Genomic DNA, 20,820 nt, shown 5'->3' on the forward strand with positions numbered 1-20,820 from the left:
GGTTAGGGGCTTGTTTTTTGTTTGTCCAATGGCTCAATTAGAACAAATTAGAATTGACCCAACTTTCTTTTACAGATTAAAAAAAAAAAAAAAGAGACCAAACAACCAGCTGGCATAATCAGACCGTGAGTGCCTCAGAAGATGACACTCATCTCAGTCTAATTGGAATAGAGACTGGCTTTTGTTTGGTTGGGAGCGAGGGCCCACACATGGGGCCCACCGAAAAATAGTTCTATCTGGCTTTCTAAAATATTCATCACTTGCTGTCTCTTCAAAATATTGATATTTTACAATGGAGTTTATTACTGCCAAATATTGTAGTAGGTAAAAAGAATATTGGATACATACACAATAACTTGGCCTGCTTGGCTCAACGGATATAGATAGAGTTCCCAGCGAATGGAAAAACAAGATACAGTTTTGGCAGTTGCACTTTAATGACGTTCAGTCCATCTGTTAGTACTAAAGTCTGAAGCTTGGCAAATTTTATACAAAACTTTGATCCATGGCTCTAAGCAGAGGCCGTTTGAGGGATGAATCAGAATTCAGAGGGACACTGTATACACATTCCACCAAAGACTAACACGAACACAATTTTACACCTCAATTAGAAGATGGACAGCTTTAAAAGTTTTTATATTAATGTAAAATACTGCCTTTGTTCACATGTTTGTTCTATTCTGTCCTATAGCAGAGCTGAGTACATGCTGGCTGTTAATGAGCATCACAATGAGCTGCACAATTTGAAAGTCTTCAAAATTGACAAAGAAAACATCGACCCTGTGACCACGGACCCAAGGAACATTGTGGGCATCGTTCAGTGAACTGGAAAGCAACCTTTGAACAGACAGTTCAGCCCAGAGTAGAGCGTTTGGTTCCAGGAGAGAGTGACGTGCTGCACAGGGTGATGCTGGTATCTTCACTGATTCATGACGATGTGTTCTCATCAGACTTCCACTAACATTGAGCTATGTGCCCATCATAATGTCCAACTTCTCTCAAACACCGTGACAAAATTCTCACGGTCTGCTCAAAGACTGACAACATTACTTTAGATTTAGTTTTTATGTCCAGTACTAGACCAAAAAAACACATTGGGTTCTAAAATTTGGCCGAGGGGCCGGGCCAGGAAAATATGGTGATGTGACCTGTAACGTGTAACAAAGGAACAAATGCAAGACTCAATGTACAAATTGTTTTCCAAATGCATTAGATAATGATTAATTATGTACTGTCTTCTACAGTCCACAAGTCTTCTTCAGTGTGTCAAACACTTGCGCTTCCTGCTTCCTGTGCGCGCACTAAGTGCGAGCAGTGCACTAAGTGGGGAAATGTAGACATTACAGGCAAAAGGTAAAATGAACGGCCAGCCACAGTATCATGAGTTTGAATTTGAATTCATTTCTTTCTCATTCCATCTACTGTCTAATAAAGCCTACGGCAAGAAAAAAAGTTTAAAAAAAAGTATATATATATATATACTTTTTTTTTTTTTAATATAACTTGGACAAGCTTGGTGAGCTGGATTGAAAGGCCCAACGGGCCGGATGTGGCCCGCGGGCCGTAATTTGGGGACCACTGCTTTAAGTGAATGAATTATCTGTCCCGAGCAGTCTACTCCACCTCAAGAGCAGCGTGAAAAAATGATTGAAACATCAACAGACGGCACAATGACAAAGTTAGAAGTTGTTTTATTGACCTGATCCTCCAAACGATTTGCCAAAGTTGGCATACATTCATAGTTTAATAAACATCACATTTATGTATTTTACAAATTGTCGCCAAATCCTGTTGCAGTTTCTTGCTGATTTTACAAGTAGCAATGTCCAGATATTTTAAACAAAACAAGGCAAATTAAATATTTATGATAAAAGAAACATCTAAAAAGGTGTGTAAATAAACATTTCAAATACATAGTATTTTATATAGAGTCAGAGTAAGTTATTCATATCAGAAGCGTCCCTCTCATTCAGATAAATACAAGTATATTTTGTCACAAAATTCTTGTATTTTTCTGAATGACAAACATTTAAAATAGACAGTATTTGAGGCTCTACATTTGTCCCTTTATGCGACATGAAAAATGCAATTGACTCAAGATTGCATTTAGCAATACATTGTAAAATATCTCAAGTCTCCTACAGTAATGCAGAGACTTAAGTATTTCAAATGTTGTACTGCAAGAAATTGTGAACATAAAATAAAATACCAGTAATGAAAAATAATCAAGAGTCAAAATGTACAATTTAGTCAACATTTCCCATTACAATAATAGCAAATAAAAAAATACCCAACGTAAACAAAGAAGCTGCTTGACTTCTATATAGTGGTTAAAACTTACAAAAGTAACTACGGTTCTAAGATTCCCGGATGACCGCCAGACGCCAAGCGAATCATTCAGTGCTTAAAGCACCGGTTCTGGCCGTCAGTAGGGACGAAATAAGACCATGTTGAAGTCAAGGACACTGGCACATTAAAAACACTCAACTCAAATGTAAATGAAAGAGGCTGCACAAATATAGTCAATACTTTTGGCGTCATATCTTTAAATATTGTTGTGGTTTCCCAAACATGTGGTATTGTATTTGAAAAGCTGCTATTGGTGTGAAAACAACTGAAAGGGCAAGAATTCATAACTAAAATATCCACATAATGTGCATCATCAACAAACCAAATAAATGTAACTAATGTGCAACCGTACAAAACCCACAGATAATTTTCCCATTGCTCAGTCACCAAACACGTCCAGCTAATACTAATAATATCATCAAGTTAAAACAAGCCCTATTCACGATGCTTGTGCTGTGAGATAAGTCACCTGGTGCATAATGGTGCATAATGTGCAACATGTCCACCTAGAAACAGCTTAACAACTACAATAATGACATCAGTCCCTTTGCAAAACAAAGCAACAACATCATAGACAAAAATAAAGGAAATGTTACTGCCACAATTTAATTGAAAACACAACTGTTCTTCATCCTTAAGGCTCAGCCCTGAAGAGTTTCAGGCTTTTGTGTCAGCACATCATGCAGGCTCCACTTCATCCACAGAGATTCTTCAGGCTGGTGCCCTAAACATACATTCAATGCGGGTTTTAAACAATGATTGTCATTGTAAACTTGATTGCATGTTTGCAAAATTGCAACAACAAAAATCAGGAAATCAATATTGTACTGTATGTGGCTCTAAATGTACAGGGCAAGTAGTACACGATCACTTTGACATCCTAAATTGAACTAAATGGATGTTATGTTCCTTTTCACCTAAATAGCTTTCCATTGCAGCCAGATATTTACAATTGTTGATGGTTCCTGCCTTGTGTGCGACAGAACAGTGATTCAGACTGAGCAGGAGGAGGACCACTCCAAACATTGTGTCACTGGAGTTTGGGGCAGCGTCGTTTCGTCCTGTCACATGTTATAAAGTGCAGTGTCATCATGTCCCGTCTTGGTGAAGGGCTCATCAGTCTCAGTCTACTTCCCCGCCTCATCGCTCCAGTCCACATGACTTCAGTCTGCTGTACAGATTGGGGTCAAGTGCTTCACTGTGTTTCGAAAGAATATTTGCTCAGTAAAACTTACAAACCAGGCCCAGTGATGCCACCATGGGTGTCTTTTCTGTGTTTACCTGTTTATGTGAGCTGGGTGTGGAGGTGAGGCTTTCCAGTGTGTAGTGACTCCACATAAGCCAGGGCACTCTGCAAGGACGTCAGACAATAGCCCTCCTCTCCTATCAGGTATCTGAAAGAAATTATCACAGAATGTTTGGATTTTCCTTTATAAAAATACTATTTAAAAAAAAAACACTTTTGAACACTGAAGCACCACTATACTCCACATCCACCCTTAAGGACCTCTATGTGCAAAAGTAAAACAGGTATTCAATCTGTGTTTTACATTGATTTAAAGTGTATAATAGTATTCACTTAAGGATACAAGTCTCCTCTGTAACCTGTCACCACACAAGCGTTTGAAGATGGGTTAAAACTAGGGCTGGGCAAGTTAACGCGTTATTATCGCGTTAACTCATCACTTATATAACGCGATCAATTATTTTAACGCACATTAAAGCAGGTCGGATTCCCCTTGTTCGCACCAGTTCTAAAGCCTCGTACAAACCACTGCGGACAAATCGCGCCCGACGCAGAATTTGAGCGCGTGTACATTAGAAAGACAAACGCACCGGACGCGCGTTCTCGACGCGCCGGACTCATGTCCGTAGAATACACTTGGCAGGAGACGTGCGTCCGAGTCGTCCTGCACATGCTCAGTGAAGTCGAGTCGTCCTGCACATGCTCAGTGAAGTCGAGTCGTCCTGCACATGCGCAGTGGAGTCGAGTCGTCCTGCGCACATGCGCAGTGGAGGAGTTGTTGGACCATGGCTTTGGTTTATTAACTTTACAAAGTCAGCTGCTAGGCGCCAGCCGAGGCAACCCGCCGGGGGCCCGCGTGAGCAGGTCCCGACAGGCACAGTAGCTGAGGAGATCCGCGAGAAGGGCCCGGCACGCGTCTTTATCAGCTAAAAACATGAATAATCTGGTGCCTTAGCAACTGGCTTAGTGCAGAGGAGTAAAAAAACACCCAGTTTTAGGAATCTACAAACTTTCCTGGTTCTTTTCAATGCCCTGGCAGTGGCAATAAGCTTTAGTTTTGTGTTTGATAACATTGTTTAAGTTAAAATGTAAACAATATATTTATTTTTATTTAACTGGTTAAGTGTTTGTTTGCACAACTAATGTTATGGCACTTATGTGTCAAGTTCTAAGAATGTACAAACTGTACTGAAGTGTTTTCTGGTTTAGGGACATTTGGTACTTGACTGGTTATGCTGCTCCTAAAATGTGTTTTGAGTGTCTAAAGTTTAATGAGATTACAATGTTTCTGAAGTTACCTCTGAAGTGGCCTGTTCATCTTTAATGATTGTGGCTCAGGATTTTGTGGCAAGTGAATACTTAATATTTTATTTAACTGCTACTGAATAAAAATGCTGATGCACTTTACACTTCTTTTGAATTCATTTTGAATTTTGCACGTAAAAATGCGATTAATCGTGATTAATCAGGGAAATAATGCGATTAATCACATTATTTAATTAATCGGAATTAAAAATTTTAATCGTTAACCAGCCCTAGTTAAAACCTGTTGGTTACAAGTTATGGTATGGTCATTTTTTATTTTTATTTAAAAAGGAATCCAGAGGAAAACACTTGTTGGCATGTCGGACATGTAGGCGGACTCACCCTTCATGAATGAACTCTTCGAGAGCAGCACATTCAGAGACCAGCTGAGGACACTGAGAGCGCAGAGCCACGTAAGAAAGGATCGGCAACAAGTCATCTGCACCACTAAAACAAAAGAGGATGTAATCAAAGATGTGAGACAGGCCTTCTTCTCTGACAATGTTCAAATCTAAGTTTTGTTTAGCTGTGCATATGACCTGTCTTAAACTGTTTTGTTTGAATTGCCCTGTGTACGACTTGTGCTCTACAAATAAACATGCCTTGCCTACTAAAGTAGTTCCAAAAGTGGGGGTCACAAAACATGCTGGTTTTAAGATTTAATGTTAAAATTCTGACACTGTTTAATCTGTTTCCATTGAAAAAACTGGATCAAATACCACAATAAATCTAGCAAAATGTATACAATCAAATACAATTTTAAATGGTTTGAAACTTGAAATTATTACAGACATCCGTTTCATTTTGCTGTGGGCTTCCCAAGTTGGTTTCATGATTATTTTGGGGGTCTCAGCCCGAGTTTGGGAACCCCTGTTCTAGAAAAATGCATTCCAAAAAATCTGTTTAAATATTACATTGCAGACATGCCGTTTTATTTTTTTTACGTTGGCACTAGAAAACTACAGTGGAATGAGTCTAAAGGGAACAAATAGGCAAAATAGGGCCAATATCAAACCTGACAGATTTATGTGGCTTAATGACTAACAGCCATGGGACAGCAGCAGTTTAATGACAAGTATGTTTGGGGATATGAATGATTAGGTTGTTGTCTATGTAGCCATGGTCTGTGGGGAGGACAAATTGCAGCTTGACCTGATGAAAACAGATAGCATTCTCCTGGTGTGCAGACAGGGAGCGTTTGTTTATGAGCCCTTACACGCAGGCCTGGCTGCACTGGATAGTTTGCATGAGAATAAGGGGCCCTGGTCCTCAGACAAGCCTCATACGCGTCACATGATACACACCTCTGGCTGGTTCTACAAGGTGTGGATGGCTCTGGTAACCACTGAACATTAAAACTTGGATTTTCACATTCCAATCAATCCTACATGGGTTTACCTATTAACTGTACTACACAGACAGCAACATACACAAAATAACCTTTTATTTTTGGCAGTGGCATTATAAAATCAAAATGTTAAAAATAAGTTTTTAAAAATCTGATTTATATCAATAATACACTTTATTTTGTAAAAAAAAAAAAAAATCATGTTGCGCTGAATCACCAAAGTAAGTTCCTAATCCTTTGTTTGTGAATTCTGTTTATTGACAATGGCAATAAACCTTTTCTGATTCTTTGAATGTTTATTTGGTTTAAAATACAATTTAAAATGTTCAATGTACAATAAAAAATAAGAGTTTGAAAAATCAACTAATCAAAAATAATAATAGTGGACTGAAATTATAGTTAGTTCAAGCCACAGTTAGGGACATAGAGTAAGAATGATCACAATTCTAATGGTGTATTTAGTGACAGTAGTTTCTCAGTCTTATGTCATTTTGCCCTTTTGGGTAGCTTTTTGAAACAGAAACACCCTCCATCATAATTGTCAAAAGGTCTTAGACATAGAAGTTAACATAAACGTGATAGTTCCCTCTTCCATGGGTTGCAGAGACAATAAGTGATCATGCTAGGATTAGAAGAACTTCACTTAGTCATCACCAAAACTATTTAATCTGCAAAACAAAGAAACATTTCTTAACTTGAGGCGGTCAATGTCCACATGTCACCCACTCTATCAGTAAATTATAGTCTCTCTCAGAGCAGACTGTTTATGAACCTCTCACGCAGACCAGTCTGATGCTTGATAGCGTGAGAAAGGGGGATTTTGGATTCCAAACTGAGCCTGATACATGTAACAGTATCCTCTCCTCTCCTGTGGGTTTTACAAGGAGTGAAATTAACTCCTGAAATTCAACATTATATTGATAGTATTTAGTTTTGTTGGTTTCAAAGTGGATAAGCAGGAATATAAAGTTGTGCCGAAGTTATTATTCTACTCTATTTTGTTGCAATGCAATATCTAATGTCAAATGTAAACTTTTACTGTGGTCAGGTGACTATAACTGAAATATTTGACATGCATTTGTGTGCTTCTTACTTGTTCCTCATCCTCAAGTGTGCACTGTTCAGGCCCATACAGAGCTTTTTTCCTCGCTCTTTAACTCCTCACTAATTACACAGACCTCCTCGCCCCTTGATGCGTACTGGATCCACTCCAAAACTTGACACGACGACCCACTTTCAATCCGGGCAGGAAGCGTCACTATGGGGGGCCAATAAAGCTACAACAGTCCCCGCTGTGGCAAGCCTGACTGTGGACTGATGAGAAGTGACAGAGCGGCTACCCACGCAGAGCCCCTCATCGTCTTAGAGTACTTTGGCCAAATACTGTCCACATGTTTTAGGCAGTGGGGCATGTACTTACATGGCTGCAGTTTTGGGAGTCGAATCCATTTCGTGGAGACATCTATAATCTTCAGCACAGGCACAGATAAGCCGCAATGTCCTCACTGTAGTATGACATACACTAGATTACCTTCATGCAGAAGATGATAACTTAGAGTGAAGTTTAAGGACGCACCAATACAGTCCAGTTTCCTCTGAGGACAGCAGTCTTTGGTGAGTAGTTTGAGTTCCTGGACCGCAGACTCATACGGGAAGGAACCCTCCAGGGTGCTCCCCTTAGGAGGGAACAGTTTCAGTGAGACCCCAACATCTTCAGGTGAAGTATCTCCATACAGCCGCACACTGTCTTCAAACACCAGCTCTGTCTCCCTGTTCACCTTCCTAGGAAAACATTTTAACTTGTGTTTACAAAAACAATTCCAAAACTTACTTAAAATAATATGAAACACCCAAAGCAGTAACTGAGATATCCCTATAACTTGTTCAACAATTTGGCATACCAATACACAGAACAACAATCCATAACAAAGTAAGATTTGAGTTGCAGATTATACCCCGTCAGTCATATGCACAGCCAAACAGAACAGTTTGAGCCAAGATAGGAACATTGTTTGAGAAAGTAGTGGCGTGTAACATTGTTAGAGGCTCTCAAAGGCCTAGACTGTTCCAATGTTAGCGGCATTAAACTGAAATCTTGATTCACCACGTTTAATTCCAACTTTGACACCAGCAGGAGGCCGGTCCCTGAGGTCCTCAAGAGTCCGAGATGGTGAAAGTTCACTTTCTACATGAACTAGTTCAGTTCATAGTTCACAAATTTTAAAATGAACTAGTTCCGTTCATTTTGCACACTGGTGGCAGAAGACCAGTGTGGCCACATGATTCAAACTTTTGCTCACAAGTTCACAACTCCAAAAAATGAACTAGTTCAGTTATTTTTTTCAATATTATGCTATGTTTCTAAATTGTTTCCACAGCCCAAATACAACCAGAGGCAGCAATTATTTTATTAGTTTAATGCTGAAACTATGTGTCAGATTTCATCTTCATATCCAATTTTGAATCCTTACACAACCAGGATTTACATTCACATTGAAGGGACAGACTTCCCCAGAGGCAAAGTTTGCACAGAAATGTTAGATTGTTCCCATCCTCACCGACCTCATCATAAAATTCACGTAAATGGTCGTAGGGTGACTCCTACTCTGTTGCTGTCGCGTCCATGCTGCTTTTTGTTTTGATGCGCATGCGCAGTGCAGTGCGACACGCGAAATCTCTGTCTGCGCTATCGGCCTCTACAACTTCGGAGCTCTCACACTTGCCAGGCATAGGCTCTGGTTGAGCAACATAACTGTTTTTAACATGCAAAATCGACTTTTCATAGCTTTTAACCTTCTTACATTGCTATTTGTGCTTCATATATGTACCCAGAGTGTTTTTTGATTGATTCCCGCAGTTTTTAGCTATATTACAGACTATCTCCTTTCCTCGAATCTCCAAACTGACGGGGGGTGGGTGCAAGATCCCCCCTCACCCCCCCTCACCCCTCTCCACCCCCCTCCCGCCTGCCGCCTCCCACCCCCTTCCCCCCGGCGCCGCGCAGCTTCAGGTGTCTCCCTACAAGCCCATTCCGGAGTTTTTCAGCTTCGATTTACGACGAAACACGGCTCAAAGAGGCCCAAAACGTCATTAATGATATCGCACTCTTTACTATTATCACAATGGTGAAGGTTTATGAGGCAATTGATGCAGCAACCGGGAAAATAGAAAGAGAAGTTCTATCCGATACCGAAAAACCAGGAAATAAGAGCGCGATGGACAGAAGACTTTATATATATAGATATATACATCTATACCTATCTCTCTATATATAGATATATCTGTTCTGCGCACACTGTAGAATTAACACCAGTTTTATTTAGTCTCAAAGTAAACTCTTTCTCACTCACTCGCGCAGAGCGGCGCACCGCGGAGCTTACAGCACACAGCTGTGGGGCACACACGCTCTGAGACTACATCACGGGTGGGCGGGGCACACACGCGCTCTGAGACTACGTCACGGGTTGGGCGGGGGAGCCAGATCGCTCTTCGCAAGGGTGGGGGCGAATATCAAACCAAGCCGTCTGCATTTCCGGGTTGGTGAGGGGGTCCAAGGTCTGAGTGATATTTCTTAACTATTATGTTAAGGGTGTTGCACAACCCTTATTATTACCAATTATACACTTAGGATAGACTACGAAACGTGAAAAAAGCATGTTATGGCACCTTTAAAGTCTCTTCTCTGAGCCACAGGGAGCCAGTGCAGAGACCTGAGAACAGGACTAATGTGATGGTACTTCATGGTTCTAGTCAGGACTAATGTGATTGTACTTCCTGGTTCTAGTCAGGACCCGAGCAGCAGCGTTCTGGATGTACTGCAGCTGTTTTACAGCTCGTTTGGAGAGGCCAGTGAGCAGGCCGTTACAGTAGTCTAATCTACTGGAGACAAACGCATGGATAAGTCTCTCAAAGTCTGGTTTAAACACTATACTTTTGATTTGGACAATGATATTTAGATGGGTAGGTAAAAAGCTGCTGATGTTATTGATTTGATGGAGCTGTCAATGTACAAGTCTGAGTCCATTATTACCCTCAGATTTCTAACTTGAGCTGTAGTTTTAGAGTGAGAGATTTAAGGTGAGTGTTAACACTTTCTCTTTGTTTCCAAAGATGATGACTTCAGTTCAGCTGGAGAAATATTTTTTCATCCACACACAAACTGTTAGACAGAGTGACAGAGTGAATCTAATTAAACAGTAAAGTCTCAAAAACCACATTCAAGAATAGTTACAGTGGCAGCCTTGACGTTACCACAAGAAACACTGCCACATTGTGGCCACAAAGAATAGCATATATACTACCAATATTATGACATACTTGGGGGCATGTTACCTGAACAGCACCATCAGGGCACTCCACAGCGGAGTAAAGAAGGCCTCCTCAATGCTGGCCAGACAGAGATCCTTTGAGGTGGCTGTGTTCAAACACTCAAAGGAGAGTAGACACAAGGACATGAGCTGGTCTGAAAAATACAAGCACCAAGCATTTACTTCCTACAATGGGTGTTTATAAAAAGGCTTAACACCATCTTTCAGATAACTTATGAAGGTTTTCACACTACCACTCGTAAAAAACCTTTTATGAACAGTGAACAAAACAGCCACTCACGGACCGTTCCAAAACATGCACACATCGGGTCAAGTATGGTGTGAAAACGGCCAAACTAGTTTCACCACACTCCTGAAGATATATATAGATCAATATATAAGATATAATGAACAATGCGTGTAAACCAGAACTTAAACAGTAAAAAGAACTGTATCTAGTGCACACTGGTGGCAGAAGACCAGTGGATTTGGGTCACAACATGTGTATAACTTACCAGTGGCTACGTGGATATCTTTGACAGTGGCCTTGAGATGATCTTTGAGAGCCCTCATCTCCATCTCCTGGGTGTGTACATCAGACGGCTCTAACTGAGCAGAGAGTCGTTCTGGGTTAAATCTGTAGTCATCTGTACAGTCCTGAGGAGGCACCCAGTCAAGCTGGGTCAGGAACTGCTCCAGATCCTCAAAGGAGTTCTCACGATCTATGCTAGTCTCCACCTCCTCGTGGTCCGAGTGGAGGTTGTGATCTTGAAAGTGTGAAGGTGAAAGTGAGGTCTCTGTGCTAAAACTGTGGCTGCAAACGCTGTTGCTCATTCTCCTCTCTGGTCTCCTTGGGGTATCTGCTGGAGCATTACAAAAACATTAATGTTATATTTATTTCTGGGGACCTTTGTTATAGACATCTAACATTTAATTAAATGAAATGAGCCTACCAGGCTGTAGGAGGTTTTGAGAGCTGAGTGATGGTCTGAGCTCCTTTCCAGGACTCTGGACCACACCTTTACTGACGATAGGGTAGAGTTTGTTGTAGATGCGATACTGTTGTTTCCTCAGCAGCTTTACAACAGGGTGGTCCAACTGACTGAAGGGACATAAATATATTTAGTGTGTAGGAGCTAGACTGCACTCGGTGTAGTCCTGCTCTAAGGGAAGAGTTACCCTGGTCCCTGCTGCTCTGCCTTTGTTTAACGGCTAGCCTCGTTACGTGCTATAACAACTATCTATTAAAATATGGTTCTTTCTTTTAACACTGAAGGAACCCTTTTCAGTTCCTGCATTTTTTTTAATTCAGTCCCCATTTATTTTTTTTAATATTTTGTTGCCAACAGGCTTTATTGGACAGGAGAGGAGTCACCATTTAATACGAGTTCACTCAGAGTATGAAGTAGGGACTTTTTGAGCTCCTGCTCAGTGGCAGGTACTTTCCAGTCATACCAGATACCTTTTGGTAACACAAGTACATGCACAACACTGCCTTGTGTACAAAAGGAGTAGGAGGACTTTTGTTTTGCAATCTCCACTTAATATTTATATGTTCCACTTATGCAGAAGGAATGTTAAAGCCAGTGAGACCAACTTTCAAGAACTTGAGCAAGGGGGACCGGGGGTGGTTTTAATAGTGGTTTTAAATAGGGACTGGGGGACTTGGTAGTGTCATGGGTGAAACAGCCCACTGTTCTCTGACAGTCTCTACTGCACAGCTGCCAAGTATCAATTAACATTTGACTGGCTTGATTTCTCCTATGACTCTAATTTGAAGAGACTGTTGTAAACAAAAAAGGTAAATAGTATCTTAGCCCTGATCAAAGATGAAGTCAAATGTTGATGAGGCAGTGACCTTACCTGAGCAGATAGGATACTAGCTCACTCACTAAATTGATATTGTCAGGATTTGTTTTAATCCGGGCTTTCCACAATTTTGGCCATTCCTAAAAGAAAAGAGAAACACTTGTGTTTGGCAATACTTGGGTTAAAGTACATTTTACATTCATTATACACACATCATACTGCTTACATGGTCTTGTTCATATTCAAGTACGTTTGTGTAAAGAATCCTCTGCTCCTTTTCTTCTTCAGTCATGGCCCCGGATGCAGCAAATCTCCTAAAGATAATATTATTCTTGACATCAGAGGCATGTTTCAAAGCACAATTAAAATTATTATTAAGTTATTCAAGATATTCGTGTTGTACCTGTTGGCTTCTTCTTGCAGCCGTAGCCGTCTTTCTTCCATTTTTCTTTGAAGCTATTGGTATATTATTAAGGAAAACTCACATAAAATGTATACAAAATGATCCACTACACATCGATTTGAGTCCATTACAGAGACTTGGTGGTCATGAGGTTGCACACCACAGTTCAGGATACGGCATCCTGTCTGGCCCTGGCAATGATGAGGTTCTCCATCATCTGCCTTTGGAGCGACAGCGTCTGCAACAACAAACATTGTTTGTGTCACTAAAGTACACATCAACTCATATTTACACATGACATAATTTACACAGAACATTAGCCTTTACCCAATCTCAGATCCCAATCCACCCACACTATATAAAACTACAATTGAAAAGGTGCACTTTTCAACTTTTCTAGTGGTCTTCAGATACACTTAATGCTCTACGTGGGACATTTCAGGCAATGAAATGACATCTCCATGGAGACAAGAAGTAAGAACCCTCCTAAAGAACAGTTACAAGAACTAGTGGTCAAAATGTTATGTCTATTGTTGTTTTCTTAACAAAATACCATATGATACAAAGAGTTTCAAAAAAAACAAAAAAAAAACACATTTAACACATTTTAATGAACACAATCATCTAGTTTATTCCTGAAACGCAGACATATGTATCGGATTGAATTTTCTTCTTGGTACAGCACAGAAGTTGATCACCATTCTCGTTTCGTCTTGCCACTCGTTGAATTTACCTTGAGGAAAGTCTTGAGCTTTCTCCAATAATTACGCAGCTCCACTGGGCTGCTTTGACGCCGAAACATTGCTCCGGTGTGCGTCAAGATTTGCCGTTAAAACAATAAATAAAAGGTTATATCGCCCGTGGACAGCGCGCGCGGCAGAAGCTCGTCATTGGATTTAAATGTCCAGTTGGAACCGTCTCGTCATTTTTTTTTTTAGCCCTGACGCAAATCCAGTAGAAAATTAAAACGTGACAAAGTTCAGCTCTTTGGATTAAAAACGAGGCTCTGGTGTCGGCTACAACTTCAGAACTAATATATTCTCTTCAGCTCCAGACATACAAGCGCTACAATGGTTTGACCCTTGACCTCATCATTACCAGTCATCAACACCGCACGGAGACTTCAAAATAAAAGATCACGCCTTCACGTTCAACAGTGTCATTGCATATTGTTCCCTCAAACGGAATATTTGATTAAGTAATCTTGGTAGAATTTGATGTAATATGGATGCCACGTAATGGACACATAACAATTTAGCAAGCAACATTGTGAAGAAACAACCGACTTCTCGCAATTTAATCAGATGCTGGAGGAGCTTGAGTATGAGGAGTGAAATGACTTGCATTACTTTGAAATAAAATTATATAAGATTTAGATTTTTTATTTCATAAACACTATTTATCTGTAGCACAACCAATACGAGGTAAACATGTCCAAATCAAATATTACTTTGACTTATTCTTAATTACAAAAACATTGGCCATGATTTGCTACTTGATTATCTTATTATTTGTGTGTTGTGTTTTGGTTCTCAATTATCCAATCAGAAAGCAGAATGAGCTTCACCCAAGCGCCTCATTTGGGTTGCCAGTTCTAAATACAGTACTAAATATACTTGGAAAGAAACCTTAAATTCCTCTGTCAGATCTGAATAATCGCTACCTGCAGCCCAGCAGATGCAGACAATCCTGAATCAGTCAGCCTGAAATTCATGAGACATGGCCTGTCACATGCATACAGTTCCTTTAAACCACAGTTTGTGCTGTGTTACAAACTGATCATTACTGTCCCACAGGATTCCATTGTTATTCAAGGCTGCAGGCAAGAAGGAACTGAATGAACAGAGATTGGTCAAAATCACCAAGAAAAACAAGGTGAAGTTATGGTCCCCCGCGAAACCTGCAAATCTTCCCTGTTCTGCGATCAAGAAGAACATATTAAAGTTAAGCATGTCACCAGATAACTGGAAAGTTGCGCTTTGATTCCCATATTTAAACAATTTAACTGATTTGCTCTAAATCAGAGCATACCGACAGTGGCCCTGGTTTATTCTGTATCAATCTCTCTTGCTATACCTCTTACCAAAGAAGTCTTCTGATATGCCAGACCAGGGGGGAGTCGAGCCAAACGGGCCTCATAATTAGCTTTTAGCTTCTGGTTTAAACGAGATGCCTCTTCAATGGGCGTCAGTTCTCTACAACACAAAACAAAGGGAATTTGGCAACACTGAGGATGTGCAAATGTGTATCAATTTTACTACCATATAAACAACACAAAAATACACATCAGCAGCACATTATCACTGTTATAAGATAGGCAAAGTGGCTTGACGTTTGCATAAGAGAAAGGGTTTTCTATTATATTTACTTTTAGTGTAGTTCTTATGTAATATGAGAGACAGTGCACTGTTTTGCTCCAAAGTGTTTAGGAAGGAATCCTATTATACCTTGTGCACCAGGGGTAAACAACACACAATGTACTATGTTTTGTCATATGCAGAATGTCAATATTTCCCTGAAACTTGTCAGTCATTGGCCTGGGTCGGCCGGAGGGGGAATTCTTGGAAGCTCTGTTATGATGTGCTGGTGACAGTAATTCAATAATACATTAAAGATAAAAACAGAGCGCTAAACTCATCATACACACAGAATGAAGATTTTTTTTCATTTAACTAAATCGTACAATACAATCGTTGCCATAGCTATGAATAATTTAAAACAAATATCCTATCTCTTCAACTCACAGAATATGAAGTATTTGTTTGATAATATACATTTTATACAAACATAACCTCTAAGTTTGAAACATTGAAAGAAAAAGGTCTTAACTATTTTTTTTACTGTCATATCTTACTTTTTGCTTGAATCCTGAAACTCCATTATCTGCAGTTTTTGGAAAGCCTCAGGCGGCATGAAGGGTGAGGGCAGACCCCCGCCATCAGACAAGACCCTTCGATGTGTCTTTGTTGGACTACTGGACTTGGGCCTTTTGTCAACAGAAGCATCAGAGGGGGACACTGTGAAAAGAGGATTAAACACAAAGAAAAAGTGATTGGTTTTACAGATATGTCATGTGGCGCTAGATTGGCCAATTTGGATTTGTGGCTCCGGTTTTGATAGTGATTGAGTCTTATGAAGATTAAAGGGGCAGGACAGACCTGTGTTATAAGCATTGGTCACAGGGGTTATGGACGGCTGTGTGCTTTCTGATTCACCCTCGGAGGAAGCAGAGGGGGTGGGAGTTTGTGCAGGGGGGTCTGTGGTCTTCTCTATAAAGGACTTGGCTCTCTCCAAACACTGCTCGACCAGCCTCAACATCCGCTCCACTTCCTGCTTCTCATCCTCCCCCTCTGAAGGAAGCAGAGAGATTCCGATGACACAGATTCTTTAAATGTATCAGGTGAGGTTTAACTATGAGGACAGTTTAAAAAGGACTGTAACACTTACCCTCATTTGAATTGTACAACACAAGTTTTTTCCATTTGAATTCTTAATCATGTCTTTTTTTTGCAGCATTTTGAGTTATGTCATTAGGTTTTTTCAATAAAAAACAACGTAAAATAACGTGGTTTGTGCTGAATGGACGGGAAAGAAAATTCCTTGTAAATGCCAGAGCCAATACGGGCTGCCAGAATAATGTGTTCAGTGTCAGTAGAGCTAGACAGTCCTGAAATCAAGTTAAACTTTAACTTGATTTCAGGACTGGCTTAGTGCTGAATGTTGTATTGACATGTGACTACTTAAATAACAGTCATACAGTTTGGTTGAGTCACTTTTCTTACTTTTGGACGTAGCTTCTTCTAACAGTGCATAGGACAGGAAGTGAATAATACGAAGATATTCACAGTAGGCTTCCTGCAATGAGTCAAAGACATATATTAAGGACTTAAACAACAGGAAATGGTACTTTAATGTAGCAGCAGAGTTCAAAATGTCTAGTCTAGTACAAACAATTTCAAGAGACAGACCAGGAATGAAACAGGACTGGACTGAAATAAACGAGTATGAGTTGATTATTAATTAAAGGTAAATGAAAGCCGGGGTGACTGGGCAGTCTCATATGTTTGTGGTGTTTTCCACTTTTACAGCGCTTTTCCCTGAGCACACGCCTGAGAAATATCAACAGAGCCACTCATGATCCTAATCCTGAAGCGGTCCACTGTCTTCAGCTGTAACAGGATCTGTTACACTAAAGTGTCATCATTGTGAGACATACACGTCCTTACCTGGTGTTTGTTCCCCGCGTCCAGTTGAATCGCGGATTTGGCCATTTTCATGGCATATTGCAGCGGCTTCACGCCGCTGTCAGCTGTCGCCATCAGGGTTGTTTACCTCTGACTTGAGAGTCACTCAGCGCTGTCAGTGCCACTGAAGTGCAGAGTTTACTGCCCTCTGCTGTTTCGGAGGATAGATGCACACATGCATTTTCATGACCCCTCACAATATGTAGTAACAAACAGCCTAAACCCATTTACCGGGAAAGTCCAGAATGAATTGCCTCTTCTGTCACATCTGAGGTCTGATCTTCTTCTTTGGTGCTGAAGTCTGATCAAACCAGGATAGATGACACTCAGCTCCTGATCAAAGGACAGAAGCTCAGGGCATCAGTCTCTGTGAGAAGTGCTTTGAAGCCTCCACTGGCGCACTGTGTCTGGGGCAGCCCTCACTGACTTGGATCACAGAGGAGGTTTTCAGCACAGGACTTTCTCCATGCATCTCTCCAAATTCCCCAATCAAGCATAAGCAGCAGGACTGAGAGGACATAGCAGTAGAGGAGATTTTAGCCTTATTATGCTGGTGTTTCCTTATAATAAGTGTCCTGAAGTTGTATGTATATTGTTTCATACAGACAGTATTTGAGTAACCCTGCATTGTCTTGCATGTGGGGCTTCTGCTCAGAAAGTGTCTGTTTTTACCAACCCACTTCCCTATAGGCTACTGAAGTTGTGTTTATTCAAAAATCTTAGACTCTTGGTCAAACATAAGGTTCAGAAATGTTGTTTAGCCATTTTTCAACACAATAATACCCATCCATCCATCCATCCATCTTCTGCCGCTTTATCCGGGGCCGGGTCGCGGGGGCAGCAGTCTGAGCAGGGACTCCCAGACTTCCTTCTCCCCAGACACTTCCTCTAACTCCTCCGGGGGGATCCCGAGGCGTTCCCAGGCCAGCCGAGAGACATAGTCTCTCCAGCGTGTCCTGGGTCTTCCCCGGGGCCTCTTCCCGGTGGGACATGCCTGAAACACCTCCCGAGGGAGGCGCCCAGGAGGCATCCGAAACAGATGCCCGAGCCACCTCAGCTGGCTCCTCTCGACGTGGAGGAGCAGCGGCTCTACTCAGAGCTCCCCCCGTGTGGCCGAGCTCCTCACCTTATCTCTAAGGGAGCGCCCAGCCACCCGGCGGAGGAAACTCATTTCGACCGCTTGTATCCGCGATCTTGTTCTTTCGGTCACTACCCAAAGCTCATGACCATAGGTGAGGTCAGAACGTAGACCGACCGGTAAATAGAGAGCTTTGCCTTTCGGCTCAGCTCCCTCTTCACCACAACGGTCCGATGCAGCGACTGCATCACTGCAGCCGCTGCACCGATCCGCCTGTCGATCTCACGCTCCATCCTTCCCTCACTCGTGAACAAGACCCCGAGATACTTGAACTCCTCCACTTGGGGCAAGGACACCCCACCCACCTGGAGAGGGCAAGCCACCTTTTTCCGGTCGAGAACCATGGCCTCGGATTTGGAGGTGCTGATTCTCATCCCAGCCGCTTCACACTCGGCTGCAAACCGTCCCAGTGCATGTTGCAGGTCCGGGTTTGATGGAGCCATCAGGACAACATCGTCTGCAAACAGCAGAGATGAGATCCTGTGGTCCCCAAACCGGACACCCTCCGACCCCTGACTGCGCCTAGAAATTCTGTCCATAAAAATTATGAACAGAACCGGTGACAAAGGGCAGCCCTGGCGGAGTCCAACATGCACTGGGAACAGGTCTGACTTACTGCCGGCAATGCGAACACAGCTCCTGCTCCGGTCATACAGGGACCGGACAGCCCTGAGCAAAGGGCCCCGGACCCCGTACTCCCGGAGCACCCCCCAAAGGACACCCCGAGGGACACGGTCGAAAGCCTTCTCCAGATCCACAAAGCACATGTGGACTGGTTGGGCAAACTCCCATGAGCCCTCGAGCACCCGATGGAGGGTATAGAGCTGGTCCAGTGTTCCACGACCGGGACGAAAACCCCTCTGCTCCTCCTGAATCCGAGGTTCGACTATCGGTCGGATTCTCCTCTCCAGTACCTTGGAATAGACCTTACCCGGGAGGCTGAGGAGTGTGATCCCTCTGTAGTTGGAACACACCCTCCGGTCCCCCTTCTTGAACAGAGTGACCACCACCCCGGTCTGCCAGTCCAGAGGCACGGTCCCCGACCGCCACGCGATGTTGCAGAGACGTGTCAACCAAGACAGTCCTACAACATCCAGATACTTTAGGTACTCAGGGCGGATCTCATCCACCCCCGGAGCCCTGCCACCGAGGAGTTCGCGAACAACCTCAGTGACTTCAGCTTGGGTGATGGATGAGCCAGCCTCCGAGTCCCCGGTCTCTACTTCCTCTTCAGAAGACGTGACTGAGGGATTAAGGAGATCCTCAAAGTATTCCTTCCACCGTCCGACGACATCCCCAGTCGAGGTCAGCAGGCCTCCACCCGCACCGTAAACGGTGTTGGTGAGACACTGCTTCCCCCTCCTGAGGCGCCGGACGGTTTGCCAGAATTTCTTTGGTGCCGACCGATAGTCCTCCTCCATGGCCTCCCCGAACTCCTCCCAGGCCCGGGTTTTTGCCTCTGCGACAGCACGAGCCGCGGCTCGCTTGGCCTGCCGATACCCGTCGATGACCTCCGGAGACCTACAAGCCAGAGTGGCCTGATAGGCCTCCTTCTTCAGTCTGACGGCATCCCTTACTTCCGGTGTCCACCACCAGGTTCGGGGGTTGCCGCCACGACAGGCACCGGAGACCTTGCGACCACAACTCCGAGCAGCCGCATCAACAATGGAGGCGGAGAACATGGTCCACTCGGACTCAATGTCCCCAACCTCCCCCGGGACATGGGAGAAGCTCTCCCGGAGGTGCGAGTTGAATACCCTACTGACAGAGGGCTCCACTAGACGTTCCCAACAGACCCTCACAATGCGCTTGGGTCTGCCAAGTCTGTCCGGCTTCCTCCTCCGCCAGCGGATCCAACTCACCACCAGGTGGTGATCGGTTGACAACTCTGCCCCTCTCTTAATACTCTAAATGAATATATGTTGCTTGCCAAGGTGGAATGTATTGTAATGTAAAGGTGGGGTTTATCAATTTGATATTTATTATCAATAAGGATTTATTACGTAAGTACGACGGCGTATAAGGGCCAACTAAGGGGAAAAAAATGCGCTGCACTACGAGAATAAAGTCATTAATTAATGAGAAAAAAGACGTTAATTAATGAGAAAAAAGTCGAAGTCAGAAAAAAGTCGTAAATTAACGACATCAAACTCATTAAATAACGAGAAAAAAGTAATTAAATAACGAGAAAAAAGTAATTAATTAATGAGAAAAAAGTCGTAGTTTAGGCGCCGATTCAAAGTGACGTGAGCAGTTCACTTTCAGCCCCAGGTCAGGACGCACAAGAACGGGCTTGGATGAGTTGACAGTTTAGAACTACATAAAAGCCTGAAATAGATGTTAAAGTGTTTCCTGACCTTTAAAACGATGTCTTACGTGTGTTTATTACAAGACAAGACACTGCGTTTAGCAGCACCTTTCCTGTTCCGCATCATTCACAAACTGTTGGATAAAGGCTTTACTTTCTCCATGATGGACCCGTAATGCACCAGGGCTCAAACAGCAGCCGTGCTCCGCGCCATAGCCGCCCGCAGACAGGAGGAGCAGCCTCGCTGTTATATTCACACGTTCTCTGGGTTCTCTGCTCCTCTAAGTTGATTGTCTACGTGGGCACTTTGCTTAGTCACTATTCACACGTGCTCATTGTGTGCACTTAAGTTTTATGACCGCG

General features: G+C 42.6%; 1 protein-coding gene across 3 annotated transcripts; it reads right to left on the minus strand.

Annotated features, from left to right (window-relative positions):
* Positions 1–1,704: 1,704 nt before the first annotated feature.
* Positions 1,705–17,134, minus strand: vps9d1 (VPS9 domain containing 1). Of its 3 annotated transcripts, none has more exons than XM_072435009.1 (17): positions 16,994–17,134; positions 16,550–16,622; positions 15,926–16,117; positions 15,622–15,784; positions 14,851–14,962; positions 12,943–13,005; positions 12,768–12,820; positions 12,591–12,678; positions 12,419–12,504; positions 11,509–11,657; positions 11,071–11,415; positions 10,581–10,710; positions 7,825–8,030; positions 7,669–7,753; positions 5,243–5,347; positions 3,631–3,743; positions 1,705–3,073 (listed from the first exon to the last, which is right to left on the minus strand). In XM_072435009.1, exons 1-16 carry the CDS (start codon positions 17,084–17,086, stop codon positions 3,635–3,637), a joined length of 2,052 nt encoding a protein of 683 aa, XP_072291110.1. In that variant the 5' UTR covers positions 17,087–17,134; the 3' UTR covers positions 1,705–3,073; positions 3,631–3,634. The 3 variants fall into 3 exon arrangements, with proteins under 3 accessions (XP_072291110.1, XP_072291109.1, XP_072291111.1); XM_072435010.1 differs by lacking the exon at positions 1,705–3,073 and adding an exon at positions 3,165–3,547; XM_072435008.1 differs by lacking the exon at positions 1,705–3,073 and having other exon boundaries at positions 3,164–3,743.
* Positions 17,135–20,820: the final 3,686 nt, after the last annotated feature.

Source organism: Eucyclogobius newberryi, unplaced genomic scaffold (genome assembly GCF_026437365.1).
Source record: "Eucyclogobius newberryi isolate DKJ021-1_F unplaced genomic scaffold, fEucNew1.0.hap1 SCAF_7, whole genome shotgun sequence".
NCBI lineage: Eukaryota > Metazoa > Chordata > Actinopteri > Gobiiformes > Gobiidae > Eucyclogobius > Eucyclogobius newberryi.

Bases quoted from the DNA above. Each gene is read 5' to 3' on its own strand.
- vps9d1 (XM_072435009.1), bottom strand. From the start codon at position 17,086: ATGGCGACAGCTGACAGCGGCGTGAAGCCGCTGCAATATGCCATGAAA. The intron at 16,118-16,549 runs GTAAGAAAAGTG...TGCTTCCTTCAG, and splicing joins AGAAGAAGCTACGTCCAAAA to AGGGGGAGGATGAGAAGCAG. The intron at 11,416-11,508 runs GTAGGCTCATTT...ATGCTCCAGCAG, and splicing joins TCAAAACCTCCTACAGCCTG to ATACCCCAAGGAGACCAGAG.